The 18854-nt window shown below is 37.5% G+C and overlaps 1 protein-coding gene across 22 annotated transcripts in view; it reads left to right on the top strand.

Moving 5' to 3' along the window:
- Positions 1-18854, top strand: part of BAZ2B (bromodomain adjacent to zinc finger domain 2B) — a 372529-nt gene that overhangs the window by 239203 nt on the left and 114472 nt on the right. For 8 of the 22 annotated variants that reach the window (XM_080671184.1, XM_080671185.1, XM_080671189.1 and 5 more), the window contains 3 exons: positions 1950-2138; positions 6492-6659; positions 7505-7698. In XM_080671184.1, coding sequence (XP_080527310.1) covers positions 1950-2138; positions 6492-6659; positions 7505-7698 — 551 coding nt within the window. The remainder of the gene's footprint in view (positions 1-1949; positions 2139-6491; positions 6660-7504; positions 7699-18854) is intronic. The other 14 variants (XM_080671203.1, XM_080671188.1, XM_080671194.1 and 11 more) reach the window with 3 other exon arrangements.

An 18854-nucleotide genomic window follows, 5' to 3' on the forward strand; every position in this document is an offset into this window, starting at 1 on the left:
TTTAAAATCCCCAAACTAGATTGTTCAATTCAACTTGCTTATCGAGAAAAATGACGTGGAAGAAGCTGTAACTGATCATAGTATGTTTTTAAATAAAACATTTGATTAAGGACATCAGAGTCAGGAAGTTGAATTGATTGGTGAGAACCAGGGACTTTATATGCAGTCACATCTGAAACTAAATACTGGTTCTTAACATTACAGGCTCATTTTTATTTTTTTAGAGATTCTAGCTGGATTTTTGAGAATATGCTAAATATACATTTTCTCTCTCTCTCTCTCTCTCTCTCTCTCTCTCTCTCTCTCTCTCTCTGTCTCTCTCTCTGTCTCTCTCTCTCTCTCTCCCCTTCTCTTTCTTGAGGCCTATCACAGGTCTTGAAGGTAGTGATATTTGAGTAACCTTTTTCCCCAGTAGCATGCCCTGTTTTAACTCAACTTCAATGCTAATGCAGTCTGGAACTCTGATAACACATAAGTATCAAATTCACATATTTTCTGTATAGGCTTTGATGAACAAAAACAAAGATTGGCTAACTTAGAAAAGATACCCAAGTCTGTGTCCTTTCCTTGTCCTCCCCTCTGACAGTTCCTCTGTGGGCCTTCATCATAAAGATACTTTGAGGATCTTCCCTGTGGGATCTGCTTAGTGCTTTGTTATAGTGGAATCTTGACCCCCAATCACAACTTTTTATCTTACAGGATGATATGAGACATACTTGTGACTTGATACAATTTATTTAAATCTTACTACTTCAATAAAAAATATAGTGTTATTTCAGTACAGTGTTATTTTAGGGCATATCGTTGCCTTTTGATGACTTCCTCTTGGTTTTCAAGAATAAAAAAACAAAGAGAAGAGATATCTTTAATAGCTAAATGTTAAAAAAATAATTACTTTTAACACATTGCCTTCAAACATATTGTGTTAAAACTACTTACATTCAACTGCAGAGCCAGGTCTGATATAAACAGGAGATAGTAAGAAAACCGTATTCTTATTTTTAACACAGAATACAGTACCTTTCACATGGTAAATTCTTAAAATAGCCTGGAGTGTGGCGTTTGATATTGTTTTCTTAGTATCAAGCCAGGGAAAGTTAATTATTTCCTGGAAGTAAAAGGAAGATTTCCAAGTACTAACAGATTTTCTGCCAACTCCCTGCAAAGTATGAAAAAGAGGTCATGTATTTGATTGTATAACACCCCAAACTGGAATTATGACACTACTAGATTCTCTTTAGGGTAAAAGTGGAGATTGAAGGTCACACATTAGAATTGAATATGATATTTATATCACAAAGTTGATAGACACCCTTGGGTGCATTTAGAAATAATCTTAAGAAGTTTATTCATTAAATCTTCATGTTGTATTCTACATTGCTTTATCAGGCTAGAATATAATCCCCTTTTTGGTATCAAAGAAGTATTGGATAGAGAACATGGCTTCAATTCTGGCACATGGAAACTAAAATCTCTTTGCCTAGTTGTATAATTTGAGTAATGACTTGGTGACAGATTCTGGACTTATTTCTTTGGTTTTGAACCTTATATTAATAAGATGTTTTTATTTTCCTTATGAGTGAAAACATTTTAATACTATATTAATGTGCATTTGTTAACAGAAAGTTCACTCACTTCTGCAGGTCAAACCACTATAACTAGTGAAAATTATTTGCTGAAAGCATCATTTCTCAAACTCAAAGTAAATAAGGTTATATCATTTATTTTAATTATATTTACTAAAGTACTTTCATGTTGTAGAAACATCTTATTCTGTAACATCTTATTCATCTTATTGATGAATAGAAATGCAAAAGAAAATGCAAGATACTAGTAAAAATATAATAAATAAGAAAGTATAAAATTTTATCTAATTTATGAATGCTAAAATCAGATAAATCTCATCTGTTGTTATAGTACAACTTTAAGTGTGTTCTTTTCCCTCCCAGGACATTTATTCAGAGCAGCTGGGGATCAACCGTTTAACCTGTCCACAGTGTCGAGTGCCTTCCCAATGGTCAGCCACCCAGTCTTTGGTCTACATTCAGCCAGCTCAGGGCATTCAGAATTTGGTGGTTTGGGGACACTTGGTACACCCACAGCCTTAGCCGCACATCCCCAACTAGCATCTTTTCCAGGTAAACATCTGTTCAAGGAAAGAAGGAAAGCTTGAAAATGTTCAAGCAGTAATTTATTAAATTGAACAAAAAGAAATAGTCTAATGCCTGGTATATTAAAACTCTTGTGCAAGAATTTGCTCAATCCTATTTATCATGTGCAAAAAACACACCACACTATGTGTGCTACATGGCAATGCAGTTAGATACTTAAGTGTTTAGCCAGGGAAATAGGCATCTGCACCAAAAGTGAATAATTAAGCCAAGTTTTCCTCGTGTTTTTGATGAATTTTTTTCTCAGCTTTGATGTAAAAAAAATACCTCATACTGGAAAACTAAAGTCTAGTGCTTATAATAAACATCTCTGGACTGTTATTTTGAGTTCTCACTTCTCTGCACTTAGTCAGGAAGATGAGCTTGGCTCTTGAATTTCTATATATTCTTTTATAATCAATCAAAACAACTCTAGATTTGCACCACATATGTGGCAGCAAGACCAGAATTATCCCAAATTCTACAGATTATGAGAATTTAGTAAGACACCAAGTAAAGTTTAACTTACACAAACATGCTATAATTTGTCTTGTTATATTATTTTGAAAGACTAAACTTTAAGTATTTCCAGTGATTAATTTTACTTTAATAAATTTTAGTAAGGGTTGTTTAAAAATTAGTATACATATAGACACAAATTAACCTGAATTTAAATCTGGCTTTGCTGTGTTTTAGCTGTGTGACTTTGAACAAGTAATCTGACCTCTCAGCCATAGTTATCTGCTTCCATCCGAGACATGAGGTTATCATCATAATAACAGTACCTATGAAGATGAAAGCAGATAAGCCATGTTAGTGCTGAGTGAAGCATTTGGCACACAAAATCTGTACATAATTAGAAATTATCATTAGTGTTTTCTCTTGCCCACTTTAATGGGTAATAAATTGTGAAGTGCTTCTATATATATGATGGAAAGATGGTTAACTGTATATTTCAAGTACTGTCTTTTGAATCATATTATTCCTTTCATTCATTTGTCTGGAAGAGGGAATTGTGGGGAGGGGTGATGTGAGTAAGAAGTTAAAATAAAGTCTTAAACTAAGTCTTAACATTTGTTTAAAAAATACTAATAGAAATTTAATTCAGTCAGTTTCTAGAATGGTTGTTTAGCAAGATAAGCATTCAACAGATATTTTCTGAAATATAGGATTGTGAATAAAAATCAAAATAGGTGATATTAATATAGATAGTTACTGATACCTTAAATTTGTTTGTTTCATGGTTTATTGGAGTATTGCTTTTGAGCATTTCTAAAAGAACAATGTAATTATTATTAAAATCCAATACCTTCTGCACTGTAATGATGGTTAACAAGTCTAAAGAATTACTTCTCTGGACTTCAACCATGCTAATACTTCCCACTGTACAGAAAAAAATTAATTCCCCTAACCTACATAAACTTTTCATTAATTTAGTATGTTCTGTACACTAGGCCAAGCAGTTTGAAATACACTACCATAGTATATGTTATGTTGTTTATAGTTTTTAGGAGATGGATTTACAAATAAGTATAAGACACAGTCTTTAATGATGAAAAGTATGACTGTAGAAGAAGAATATTTTGCCAAACGAACAGAGACTATGCCTAGTTATAGAAGATATGTTTAAGTTGTAGGTTTGATATAATAACAAATTTAAATTCTCTATAGTTGGCTTTATTCAAAAGGATAATCCAAATGCCAAATTTTTGAAATGACCTACTAAATGAAGACACACAGGGAAGGAATTACTAGGAATTTTAAATGAGTAAGAATTTATTTTTAAATTTTTATGGACATGTAGATTATTCTGCATTTCAAATGATTAAATCAACAGGTGCAGTATTTAATGGACATTAGTATAATAAAATTGTTTTTATTTAATATTGAAATATTATTTCATGGTAATTTCTTTAAAAATATAAAGTTTTTGGTTATTATATTTTTATATTATATTTCCATGAATTTTGTGAAGTACCTGGCTCTCAAGTATGAAAGATTTTAAAATTTTACTATATCTTCTAGGTTCTAATTGAGATTTAGCATAGCCTCTGAAATATTGGAGTCTTTCAGTTGAATATGATTAATGAATGTTGCTGTATGCTGTTACCTCCTTTGAATACATTTAGAAATCATGTACTGGTTTATGTAATCCTTATTTTTTACATAACACGTTATAAACAAGCTAGTTTGTGACTAAATTTTTTTTTATTTTCTTCAATTTGGAAGATAAATAGCTGTTACTTAACAAAAATTGTTACTTTCTATGAAATATTAGACATCTGTACAGTTTGTAATCAGCAGCCCTGTAATTTTTATCTTTTTATTCGATTGACCTTATTTACTTGTTGTTTTTTACTTGCAGTATCAGCTTTTTTATTACACACATTTTCCAGTTGTCTTTTTTTCTAGTCCCTATTGTGTACTATTGATATTCTAAAGTACATTTTTGTGTTTTTCCTCAGTTTATGTCTAAATATTCAAATCTTACTACAGTTTGATTACCTTACCAATTTTCTGGTTGTTTACAAAGTCTATACATTCAACTGTAATGTTTTAATTATAGACTCTATATTAAATAATATAAATATCTTTGGAAAACCTCAGTCCCTTTTTGTCAGCTATGTGGAACCTAGTTTTCAAATAACAATAGATTCCAACTGTGCTGATATAAGCCCAAAATACACAGTTTTTCTTCCTATCTAAATACACTTCTTTCATCTAAACAGTGGATAAATGATTAATGCCTTTGTGTAGTTATTCTTGGTTGAGTTCCCATCATTCAGGCCCTGCTGAATATACATTGGTGTCATTTCACCAGCAGCGCCTTCCTGCCTTCCCGCAGTGCAGAAGAATAGCTTTTGCAGTTTTTTGCTTATACTGTTTTTTTTAGACCTTTTAGAATGGTAGCCATCATGAACATGTCACTTTAAAAAAAAAAAGCAGTGTTGCCATTAGATAATGAAGGTGCACATCACTTTACATCCTATTTTTAATGGAGAGTGATATTCCCAGAAAAGCTTTAAAGACCATATAATATAGTATACTAGCAATATTCAAAATTTCCCATGCTGTATTATTGAGATTTTTCCCTCTAATTTCCTTATGGATGTTATAATCGAGGAAAAATATTTGCATATATCTTGGAAAATTAGCCTCGAAGGTTATAACTAATTTGGTAATCTAGCAGATGAGTTAATTGGAAAAGATTGTTTCTGAAATTTTAGAAGGGGCAATACAAGACTTTCCTTTGGATTATTTTCTTAATCTTTACCCTTCCTTGAAAAACGTATTCTATAAAATTTGGCTTTTCTCCACTTTTAGAAGTTTTAACTGAGAGCCACAATTTGAACATTTAAATTACATTTTTGATGACTTTCTACATTTAGTCATTTTGCAGTGATAAAACAATCATTATTATTCATAACTTATGAGAGGAAGTATTGCCAAAGTTTACCGTTTTTTTTTTTTATTAACTTTAAGGGGAGAAACTTTATAAATCTTTTATATTTTAATATGACTTACTTATTTTGAGATCTTCTTTGAGCTCTTTTTATTCTTAGCTTCTCCACCCCCACCCCACCCCCCACAAAAAAAAAAAAGAAAAGAAAGAATAAGGCTTACTGATTTTACTGTCTTTATGTTTCTGTTTGAGTATAGAACTTTTTCTTTCAAAAATGCATTTGAGGTATACTGGATAACAATAGTCTTTGTATTACTATTTAAACAACCTGATTTATCAGAGCCATATCTATGATGTAATTTGAGGAAATTTTTAACACTAATCTTAAATCCTAAGGCATTAAAATAGTGTTAAATATTTTTTTTCTTTTACTATGGTAAAAGTCATCAGAGTCAAATAAATCTTTAATATTCCAAGTTTTCCACTTTATTTTTAAAACCTTTGTTCTTTATAAACTTGAACTCAAGGAGGTTCCTGAGCGAAGATTCCTGGATACTATCTTTTTGTTTTTTTTCTTAATATATTTTTATTGATTTCAGAGAGGAAGGAAGAGGGAGAGAGAGAAACATTAATGATGAGAGAGAATTATTGATCGGCTGTCTCCTGCACATGCCATACTGGAGATTGAGCCAGCAACCCCGGGCATGTGCCCTGATCGGGAATCGAACCGTGACCTCCTGGTTCACAGGTCAATGCTCAACCACTGGATACTATCTTAATGAGAGGAATAATAAGTGTATAACTTCTAAGTAGCAAACTTTCAATTAGAAAGATTCAGCAATTCTGTTTCAAGTTGAAACTTAACAACTTTTTAGCATTGTTACATTAACTAGAAAGTTAATTCAGATATTTTTGCTTGTCTGGTGTTTGGTTTTGAGGTGCAGAATGGTGGCGAACAGCAGATGTTCATACTCGTACAGGGGCAGCCTTCTTTCCACCGTTACTGGGAATTCCACCACTGTTTGCTCCTCCAGCCCAGAATCATGAATCTTCTTCATTCCATTCAAGGACTGCAGGAAAAAGTAATCGAAATGGTCCTGAAAAAGGTATTAACTTAAATGAAGTATTTAAAACCCTCTGTTTCAATATGTATTATCAGTAGAGTTCAAGTTTAATAACATTTATAAAGCATTGTGCTGGACACTTTCACATTGCATTGCTTAATTCTTAAAATAACTCTTCAGGATTGGAAATATTCTCATTTTGCCACCAACATTAAATATCATTTAGTGGTTTTTTTTTTTGCAGCCAAGGTTAAATAAGTTATTTAAGGAAATGTTGCTTATAGATTGATGTAGCAAGCAGGGTTTGAACCTAGGTCTTCTAACTCCAAACTCTGCTGCTTTTGCCCCTGTATCTCACTAGCTTTATTATGTAACCCACCATAATATTTACTTCTTCTGTAATTAAGCTTTAAGTTGATTAAAACAAATATGCTAGTATTCTTTTTTTTTTAATGATTATTAACATTTCTGTTGTTCATGATTGTTAGACTATCATTTGCAAATTATAATAACATTTTAGATGGTTTATTATTATCTTTCTTTTTGCTTGAGGTAGTATTTGGGGGAGTTTGCTCTGAAAGGATGAGTGTTTGCATTTAATTATCTTTCTTGATGTTTTAAAAAATTGAAGTGAAAATCACATAAATGTAAAATTAACCATTTTAAAGTGAATAATTCAGTGGCACTTATTGCATTCACATCATTGTGCAACCATCACCTCCATGTAATTTCTCATAGACCTTATCATACAAGTTGGGACCTTTTGTATCTGGCGCTTTCACGTTGCATTATGTTTTCAAGAATCATCACATTATAGCATATAGCATTACTTCATTCTTTTATGTGATTGAATGAATTCTATTTTATAAACATCTTTCTTTTCCAAGGTGTAAATGGGTCAATAAATGGAAACAGTACTTCATCTGTGTCTGGTATCAACACATCTGTACTATCCACTACTGCTTCCAGTTCCGTTGGACAAACTAAAAGTATAAGCTCAGGTGGAGGAAATCGAAAATGTAATCAGGATCAAAACAAAAACCAGCCTTTGGATGCTAGAGCTGACAAAATCAAGGATAAAGTAAGTTATTCTTTGAAGGACAAATTTATAATGGATCTATATGTAGCATTCCAAAGGTAAAACCACCTGTGTCTATGGAATAATTTATTATGAGTTACCAAGTTCTATTTTTGTGGATATTTATTTATTTATTTATTTATTTTTAAATTTCTTTATTGATTAAGGTATTACATATGTGTCCTTATTCCCCCATTACCCCCACCTCCCATTCATGACCCCATCCCTCCTGTTGTCTGTGTCCATTGATTAGGCTTATATGCATGCATATAAGTCCTTTGGTTGATCTCTCCCCCTTACCCCCACTGTCCCCTACCTTCCCTGAGGTTTGACGTTCTGATTGATGTTTCTCTGTCTCTGGATCTATTTTTGTTCATCAGTTTATGTTGTTCATTATATTCCACAAATGAGTGAGATCATGTGATATTTATCTGTCTCTGCCTGGCTTATTTCACTTAGCATAATGCTCTCTAGGTCCATCCATGAAGTTGCAAATGGTAAGAACTCCTTCTTTTTTAACGCAGCGTAGTATTCCATTGTGAAGATGTACCACAGTTTTTTAATCCACTCATCTGCTGATGGGCATTTAGGCTGTTTCCAAACCTTAGCTATGGTGAATTGTGCTGCTATGAACATAGGGGTGCATATATATTTCTGATTGGTGTTTCTAGTTTCTTGGGATATATTCCTAGAAGTGGGATCACTGGGTCAAATGGGAGTTTCATTTTTAGTTTTTTGAGGAAACTCCATACTGTTCTCCACAGTGGCTGCACCAGTCTGCATTCCCACCAGCAGTGCACAAGGGTTCCTTTTTCTCCGCATCCTCTCCAGCACTTGTCATTTGTTGATTTGTTGATAATAGCCATTCTGACAGGTGTGAGATGGTACCGCATTGTTGTTTTGATTTGCATCTCTGATGATTAGTGACTTTGAGCAGGTTTTCATATGTCTCTTTGCCTTCCTTCTGTCTTTTTTAGAACAGTGTCTATTTAGATCAGTTGCCCATTTTTTTTATTAGGTTGTGTATTTTCTTTTTGTTAAGCTGCATGAGTTCCCTGTAAATGTTGGAGATTAAACCCTTATCGTTGATATCATTGGCAAATATGTTCTCCCAAGCAGTGGGCTTTCTTGTTGTTTTATTGATGGTCTCCTTTGCTGTGTAAAAGCTTTTTATTTTGATGTAGTCCCATTTGTTTATTTTCTCTTTAGTTTCCATTGCCCTAGGAGCAGTATCGGTGAAGAAATTGCTTTGGCATATGTCTGAGATTTCTCTGCCTGTGGATTCCTCTAGTATTTTTATGGTTTCCCGTCTTATGTTTAAGTCCTTTATCCATTTTGAGTTTATTTTTGTGTGTGGTGTAGGTTGGTGGTCTAGTTTCATGTTTTTGCATGTATCTGTCCAATTTTCCCAACACCATTTATTGAAGAGACTGTCTTGACTCTATTGTATGTTCATGCCTCCTTTGTCAAATATTAATTGAGCATAGTGATTTGGGTCGATATCTGGATTCTCTATTCTATTCCATTGGTCTATGTCTGTTCTTGTGCCAGTACCAGGCTGTTTTGAGAACAGTGGCTTTGTAATACAGCTTGAAATCAGGTATTGAGATCCCACCTACTTTGTTCTTCTTTCTCAGGATTGCTGTGGCTATTCGGGGTCTTTTTTTTATTCCTGATGAATTTTTGGAGAGTTCTTTCTACGTCTGTGAAATATGCTGTTGGTATTTTAATGGGGAGTGCATTGAATCTATAGATTGCTTTGGGTAGTATGGACATTTTAATGATGTTGATTCTCCCAATCCATGAACATGGTATGTTCTTCCATCTGTTTACGTCTTCCTCTATTTCTTTTTTCAGTGTCCGGTAGTTTTCCACGTATAGGTCTTTTACCTCCTTGGTTAAGTTTATTCCTAGGTATCTTAATTATTTTGGTGAGATGGTAAATGGGATTGCTTTTTTAGTCTCTCTTTCTGTAAGTTCACTATTGGTGTATAGAAATGCCATAGATTTCTTGGCATTAATTTTGTATCCTGCTACATTGCCGAGTTCATTTATTAAGTCTATTAGTTTTTGTGATGGAGTCTTTTGGGTTTTTATGTACAATATCATGTCATCTGCAAATAAGGACAGCTTTACTTCTTCTTTTCCAATTTGGATGCCTTTTACTTCTTCTTCTTGTCTAATTGCAATGGCTAATACTTCCAGTGCTATGTCGAACAGGAGTGGTGAGAGTGGGCATCCCTGTCTTGTTCCTGTTCTTAGGGGAAATGGTTTTAGTTTTTGCCCATTGAGTATGATGATAGCTGTGGATTTATCATATATAGCTTTTATTATGTTGAGGTATGAGCCTTCTATTCCCACCTTGTTGAGAGTTTTTATCAAGAAAGGGTGTTGGATTTTGTCAAATGCTTTTTCTGCATCAATTGATATGACTGTGTGGTTTTTCTCTCTCAATTTGTTTATGTGATGTATCACGTTTATTGATTTGCGGATATTGTACCATCCTGCATCCCTGGGATAAATCCTACTTGGTCATGGTGTATGATCTTTCTGATGTACTGCTGGATACGATTTGCTAGAATTTTGTTGAGGATTTTGGCATCTACATTCATGAGGGATATTGGCCTGTAATTCTCCTTCATTGTGTTGTCTTTATCTGGTTTTGGGATTAGGGTGATGCTGGCTTCATAGTATGGGCTTGGAAGTGTTCCTTCCTCTTGAATTTTTTGGAATAATCTAAGGAGGATAGGTTTTAGTTCTTCCTTGAATGTTTGGTAAAACTCCCCTGTGAAGCCGTCTGGCCCCAGGCTTTTGTTTGCTGGAAGCTTTTTGATGACTGCTTCAATTTCTTCCATAGTTATTGTCCTATTGAGATGTTTAGATTCTTCCTGATTGAGTTTTCGAAGGTTATATTTTTCTAGGAATATGTCCATTTCCTCCAGGTTGTCCAGTTTGTTGGAATAGAGTTGTTCATGGATATTTATTTTTATGGTGTGGTACTAATATCCTGTATCTTAAAAATTAAAATTGTCAGTACCAGTAAATAATGAAAATAATAATAATAGATAAGATTTATTGAGAACATACCCGCTCTGCACAAATTGCTTTGTATGTAATATCTATTTCCATCCTCCCCATACCTCTAGTGAGGTAGGTACTATTATTAAAATGGGGAAACACAGCCCTAAAATAGTGGGTCAGTTAGTGGTCAGGATTTGAAGTCAGGCAGGTTGACTTCAGAACCCATGCTTTAGGAACCCAAAAGCAAATAAGAAAAGCTTTTTTAATAATAATTTTCAAATATAGAGTGGACAGAATAGCATAATAATCTTATGCACATTATCCAGGCTCAGTAATTAACACCTGAGGCCAACTTTATTTTGCTATGTCCCCAACTGTACAGATAATCAATTTAATGCCTCTCAGTTCTAAATTCACCCTCTTCTAAAGATTTGATTGATCGATTTCAGAGAGGAAAGGAGAGAGAGATAGAAACATCAGTGATGAGAGAGAATCATTGATTGCCCGTCTCCTACAAACCCCCTACTGGGGATCAAGCCGCAACCTGGGCTCGTGCCCTGACCGGAAATCGAACTGTGACTAACTGGTTCATAAGTCAAAGCTCAACCACAGAGTCACACCGGCCAGGCTGCTTTCTATTGTTTTGACAGTTGGCACAATGTTAAATCATGTTAGAAGGGGGTCCCAGAGAGACCCTGGAATGGAAGGATTTTCTGTTCCTGGTTCCAGTGTTTTCTTCTTGTTCTTATGCTGTGGCTGCTGGTTGTATGTAGGAGACTAAGCAGTGCACATCATATAATGGGTTTCACTGGCATCCCAGCAGACAGCTCATTCCGTAGACCCCCCATTGTCGGCCTGTAGTTTCTTTTTCTGCGGTTCCATTTACTTGTGGTCAGCCACCACCTGAAAATATTAAATGGGAAATCACAGAAATAAACCATTCATAAGTTTTAAATTGCATGCTGTTCTGAGTAGTATAATGAAATCTCGCACCGTCTCACTGCATCCCCCCTGGGATGTGAATTACTCCTTTGCCCAGTGTATCCAGGCTGTATACGCTACCTACCTGTTAGTCACTGGGTGTCCATCTTGGTTATCAAATTGACTGTTAGGGTATTGCAGTGCCTGTGCTCAAGTAACCTTTATGTTACTTAATAATGATCCCAAAGTGCAAGAGTAGTGATGCTGACAATTTGGATATACCAAAGAGAAGCTGTAAAGTGCTTTCTTTAAGTGAAAAGGTGAAAGGTCTTGACATAGAAAGTGAAAAAAAAAGTATCCTGAGGTTGCTAAAATCTTCAGTAAAATGAATCTTTTATTAGTGAAATTGTGAAGCAAGACAAAGAAATTTGTGCTAGTTTTGCTCTTGTACTTTTAACTGTAAATATTATGGCCATAGAGTGTAATAAGTGCTTAGTTAAGATAGAAAAGACGTTAATTTGGTGGAAGACCTGAACAGAAAATGTGGTCCAATTGACAGCAGTGTGTTATACCAGATATCGAACCTATACAGAGACTTCAGCAAGGGATCTCCTGAAATGAGTGACACCAAGCCATATATTGCAAGTAAGGGATGGTTACACAGATTCAAGAATAGGTTTGGACTGAAAAATATAAAATTATTGGGGGGAGAGAGAGAGAGAGAACACATTCACATATTATAATTGATCTACTTTATTCTTAGTTACTAGAGGCCTGGTGCATGAATTCATGCACAGGTGTGGTGCCTCGGGGTGTCCTGCGGAGATCGGGCCCCAGCTCACACCCCCAGCCTCACAGCCCCACAGCCCCGCCTGGCACCCCACCTTGGCCTGGTGCCGCCCCCTCACCTGCTCCACCATCCTGCCTACAGGGCGATTGATTGGGGCCACCCCCCCGCCCGACTCCCTCAGCATCTGGAAGCCAGGTGGCAGCTCCACCCCCCACCACTACTGCTGGTCACAGTCTGTGGAGTGATTGGCAGGGCAATCGGGCCCCTGCTTGCACCTGCCTTGATCTGTCGCCACCCGCTCACCTGCTACACCATCCTGCTGTGGTCACGCTCTTGTCGGGGCCCATCGGGGCCAGCAGCGCCTCCATTGCCGCCCGCTGCCAGTGCCACATCGCCGACGCCCTCCATGTTCTGTGCTGCTCCCTGGTGGACAGTGCACGTCATAGCGAGTGGTCGGACTCCCAGTCAAATGACCACCCAAGGGGACAATATGCATATTAAATATAGGCTTTTATTAAATATAGGCTTTTATTATATACAATTGTTGATAATCTCTTTATGTGCCTTAATTTATAAATTTTATCATAGTTATGTATATATAGGAAAAACAAAGTATATATAGGGTTCAGTGCTATCTGTGGTTTTAGTCATCCATCCACTGGGGGTTGGATCATATCCCATGTGGATAAGGGAGGACCACTGTAGTACGTTTTGGGGAATGCCACTGGGTGGCTTTCCAACTAATTTTACTGGTGCCCCAGCTAGCATGTTCCCAGTAATTTTTTTTGGCATTCACTTTCACCTGTGATACCTCAGTGAGCTCCTCTGCCATCCAATGGGCAAAAGCCACATCCTCTCCAACAGAGTTTGAAGCTAAGTCTTAGGTAATGAGGACTTGAGGAGAGAGGCCCTCTTCCTAGTTTATCTTAGAGTAGTCTACCATAGCCCTACAGGAAGTGGCAATTCCATTCATTTTCTATCCCAGTATTCTTTTTTTTACTTTTATTTATTGATTTTAGATAGAGAAATATTGATTTGTTGTTCCATTTGTTTATGCATTCATTAGTTGCTTCTTGTATGTGCCCTTACCAGAGATTGAACCCTAATCTGGGTGTATCAGGATAATGCTCTAACCAACTGAGCTACCCAGCCAGGGCCTATTCCAGTATTCTTTTTCCCCTCATAGTAGTTCATCTTCTGTTACTAATTCTTTATGATAAAATTTCCCTGTTCAGCTTGCTAATGTGGTTCTGCCTCCTGACAAGACCTCATCTATATTAATAAAAGGGTAATATGCTAATTATACCAGGTCAACCGGACATCTTCTGGATGTGGACTTCCTTCTGGACAAAGCTACGGTGGCAGGGGCCAAGGCAGAGGCAATTAGGGGCAATCAGGCCAGCATGGGAAGCAAGCAGTTAGGGGCGAGATCAGGCCAGCACATGGAGCAAGCAGTTAGGGGCGATCGCTGGCGTGGGGGAGCAAGCAGTTAGGGGGTGATCAGGCCGGCGTGGGGGAGCAAGCAGTTGGGCGATCAGGCTGGTGTGGGGAAGCAAGCAGTTAGGGGGCGATCAGGCTGGCGTGGGGGAACAAGCAGTTAGGGTGCAATCAGGCCAGTGTCGGGAGAAAGCAGTTAGGGGTGCAATCAGGTCGGCGCGGGGGAACAAGCAGTTAGGTGCAGTTAGGTGTGAGATCAGGCCGGCACGAGGGAGCAAGCAGTTAGGGGGCAATTAGGCCGACGCAGGGGAGCAAGCAGTTGGGGGCGATCAGGCCGGCAGGGGAGGGCAGTTAGGGGGCAATCAGGTCGGCAGGGGAGGGCAGTTGGGGGCAATCAGGCTGGCAGGGGAAGGCAGTTGGGGCGATCAGGTCGGCATGTGGGAGCAAGTAGTTAGGGGCGTGATCGGGCTGGCGAGGGAGCCGTTGGGGACAAGATCAGGCATGCAGGCAGGCAGAAGTGGTTAGGGGTGATCAGGCCAGCAGGGGAGCAGTTAGGGGTGATCAGGCAGGCAGGAAAAGGTGGTTAGGGGTGGTCAGGCAGGCAGGCAGAGTGGTTAGGGGTGGTAAGGCCAGCAGGGGAGCAGTTAGGGGTGACCAGGCAGGCAGGCAGATGCAGTTAGGGGCGATCAGGCAGACAGGGGCGCAGTTAGGGGTGATCAGGTCAGCAGGGGAGCAGTTAGGCACATCAGGCTGGCAGGCAGAGTGGTTAGGGCGAACAGGCAGGCAGGGGCGCAGTTAGGGGCCATCAGGCCAGCAGTTAGGAGTGATCAGGCAGGGGCGATCAGGTAGGCAGGCAGAGTGGTTAGGGACGATCAGGTTGGCAGGGGAGCAGTTAGGTACATCAGGCTGGCAGGCAGAGTGGTTAGGGGCAATCAGGCAGGCAGGTCCTGGATTGCGTGAGGGATGTCCGACTGCTGGTTTGGATCGGGCCTAAACCGGCAGTCGGACATCCCCCGAGGGGTCCTGGATTGGAGAGGGTGCAGGCTGGGCTGAGGGACCCTACCTCTCCCCTCCATGCATGAATTTCGTGCACTGGGCCTCTAGTTTATTATAAAAGCATATGAGGATTGTAGTGGGTGTGCAGATCAAATGTGGTAAATCCACTCCAATATTTTGTCACTCTAAATAAGCCTTTGGGTTTCCTCTTCCACATCATGCCAGGGAAGCTGTGACAACTTTATTAAATATAGGTCACCACTAAGTCTTGGTTTCTTTCATTCAACCAAGTAAGCTGAGATACCTCCATCTACATGAACTAACACATTGTGTCCAGAATTTTCAGTAAGTGCACCCTTATCAGTGAATTTGGTCCCATTTGTAATTTCTTCTGGATTGAGAACTCTTGGTTTATTCTGAGTTAAATCCCAAGCATCAACTGCAAACATTTTGGGAACAGATAATCAATAGAGCAGTGTCTTCTCATCTCCATTTTATGAAAACCACTTTTAGGGACTAGTTTTCTGGGGAAAGAGCATCCAGAGTTTGTGATCCTGCACAGATCACTTTCTCAGCCATCTCAGCTGAAATATCAAGGGCCTGGGAAGCTTCTGACACACCATAGCAAGAAGAGCAAGATATGGGTAGCCACCGACTACAAGTAGCATTCATCTGAACTTTAAATCTGAAAAACATGCATCCCAGGCTCTAATTTTTAATCCTAAGGAACTACTTTATCGAATTTTCCTTGCCCTTCCAGACAGTACAAGCTCCATATTTTTTTTCAGGATCAACAAAACAAATGATTTTTCCCCCTTTCATCCAGCATATTTTATAGAAATACCTCCTCTAGATATTTCAGTTCTCTTCTCAACAGAAGATAAATGCTTCCCAGAAGACATATGAGGACTGGGGGAAGGTTGTCTGGTAAAGCCAAGAAGCCTCATGGTACCTAATCACAAAAACTCAATAAGACTGTACTTAGGCTCCAAGACAAACATTCTCTTGCCCCTTCAACAAAAGTGATAAAAGACTCTTGCTTATTTCCTTCCAGGAACACAGGTTTCAGGATCACACTCTCTACCTGTTATTCTTTTTTTTCCTCTTCCTGCATTTATATTTTTATTAAAAAAATTTTTAAATTACATTTATTGGGGTGAGATTGGTTAATATGATCACCCAGGTTTCAGGTATGAGTTTCTATGTTACAAGATCTGTATATTGCACTGTGTGCCCACCACACAAAGTCAGATTTTCTCTCGTTACCATATATTAGGACCCTCTTCTTCCCTACCTCCTCCTCTCTGGCAACCACCACACTGCTGTTTGTGTTCACAAGTTTCAGTTTTATATCTCAAATATGAGTGGTTCTTAGCTTTTTCTGACTGAATTATTTCACTTAGCATAATATTCTCAAGGTCCATCCATGTTGTTGCAAATTGTAGTATTTCATCCTTTTTTTTACAGCTGAGTAGTATTCCATTGTGTATATGTATCACATCTTCTTTATCCAGTCTTCTATTGCAAGACATTTTGGTTGTTTCCATTATCTTGCCACCATGAATAATGCTGCAGTGAACATAGGGGTGCATATATCTTTGCAAATACATGTTTTCGAGTTTTATTTTTTAATTATGGTTATCATATAATATTATAGTAGGTTCAGGTGTACACCCCGTGATTAGAAATTATATACCTTACTAAGTGATTATCCTGATAAATTTTTTATCCATCTGACACCATGCATAGTTATTAGAATGTCATTTACTTTATTCCCTATGCTGTACTTTACACCCCCATGACTGTCCTGTAAGAACCAATTTGTCCTTAATTCCTTCACTTTTTCACCCATCCCCCAAATCCCCTCCCATCAAAATGTTCTCTGTATCTATGAGTCTGTTCAGTTTGTTTCTTTACTTGAGTTTTAGATTTAATTGTTGATAGGTATGTATTTATTGCCATTTTATTGTTCATATTTTTTATATTAAAAATTATTCTTGAAGAAGACTCTTTAATATTTCATGTAATATTGGTTTGGTGTTGATGAATTCCTTTAGCTCTTTCTTGTCTGGGAAGCTCTTTACATTACCTTTGATTCTAAATAATAGTTTTCCTGGGAAGTGTAGTAATCTTGGTTATAGGTCTTTACTTTTCATTGCTTTTATTATTTCTTGCCATTTTCTTCTATCCTACAAATTTTCTGTTGAGAAATCAAGCTGACAGTGTTATGGGAGCTCCTTTGTAGATAACTGTTTTTCTCTCCTTTTAAAATTTGTTGTTTCTTTTTAACCTTTTGCATTTTATTTATTTATTTATTTTGTTAACATGAGCATTTTATTTTTTAAAATTGTTTAAAGTATTACATATATTAGTACATATATCTCCTTTTTTTCCCCATTGACCTTCCCCCACCCTCCCCTACACCCGGTCGCATGCCCTCATCCCAACACCCCAGTGTCTTGTGTCCATTGGTGTGCTTATATGCATGCATACAAGTCCTTTGGTTGATCTATTTCCCTCCCTCCCCAACACTCCCCAGCCTTCCCGCTGTAATTTGTCAGTCTGTTTGGTGCTTTACTGCCTCTGTATCTATCTTTTTATTCATCAGGTTATAATGTTCTTTATTTTCCATAAATGAGTGAGATCATGTGGTATTTTTCTTTCATTGCCTGGCTTATTTCACTTAACATAATGCTCTCCAGGTCCATCCATGCTGCTGCAAATGGTAAGAATTCCTTATTTTTTATAGCAGCATAGTATTCCATTGTGTAGATGTACCATAGTTTTCTAATACACTCATCTGCTGATGGGCATTTAGGCTGTTTCCAAATCTTAGCTATGGTGAATTGTGCTGCTATGAACATAGGGGTGCATATATACTTTCTGATTGGTGTTTCTGGTTTCTTGGGATATATTCCTAGAAGTGAGATTACTGGGTCAAATGGGAGCTCCATTTTTAGTTTTTTGAGGAAACTCCATACTGTTCTCCACAGTGGCTGCACCAGTCTGCATTCCCACCAGCAGTGAACGAGGGTTCCTTTTTCTTCACATCCTCGCCAGCACTTGTCGTTTGTTGATTTGTTGATAATAGCCATTCTGACAGCTGTGAGATGGTACCGCATTGTCGTTTTGAATTGCATCTCTCGGATAATTAGTGACTTTGAGCATGTTTTCATGTGTCTCTTGGCCTTCCTTCTGTCTTCTTTCGAAAAGATTCTATTTAGGTCCGTTATCCATTTTTTTATTGGATCATTTATCTTCCTTTTATTAAGTTGTATAAGTTGCCTGTAGATGTTGGAGATTAAACCCTTATTGGTGATAACATTTGCAAATATGTTCTCCCATACAGTGGGCTTTCTTGTTGTTTTGTTGATGGTTTCTTTTGCTGTGAAAAAGCTATTTATTTTGATGTAGTCCCATTTGTTTATTTTCTCTTTAGTTTCCATTGCCCTAGGAGCAGTATCGGTGAAGAAATTGCTTTGGCATATGTCTGAGATTTCTCTGCCTGTGGATTCCTCTAGTACTTTTATGGTTTCCCGTCTTATGTTTAAGTCCTGTATCCATTTTGAGTTTATTTTTGTGTGTGGTGTAGGTTGGTGGTCTAGTTTCATGTTTTTGCATGTATCTGTCCAATTTTCCCAACACCATTTATTGAAGAGACTGTCTTGACTCTATTGTATGTTCATGCCTCCTTTGTCAAATATTAATTGAGCATAGTGATTTGGGTCGATATCTGGATTCTCTATTCTATTCCATTGGTCTATGTCTGTTCTTGTGCCAGTACCAGGCTGTTTTGAGAACAGTGGCTTTGTAATACAGCTTGAAATCTGGTATTTGAGATCCCATCTACTTTGTTCTTCTTTCTCAGGATTGCTATGGCTATTGGAGGTCTTTTTTTATTCCTGATGAATTTTTGGAGAGTTCTTTCTAGGTCTGTGAAATATGCTGTTGGTATTTTAATGGGGAGTGCATTGAATCTATAGATTGCTTTGGG

The sequence above is a fragment of the Plecotus auritus genome (assembly GCF_963455305.1).
Source record: "Plecotus auritus genome assembly, chromosome: 5".
Lineage (NCBI taxonomy): Eukaryota > Metazoa > Chordata > Mammalia > Chiroptera > Vespertilionidae > Plecotus > Plecotus auritus.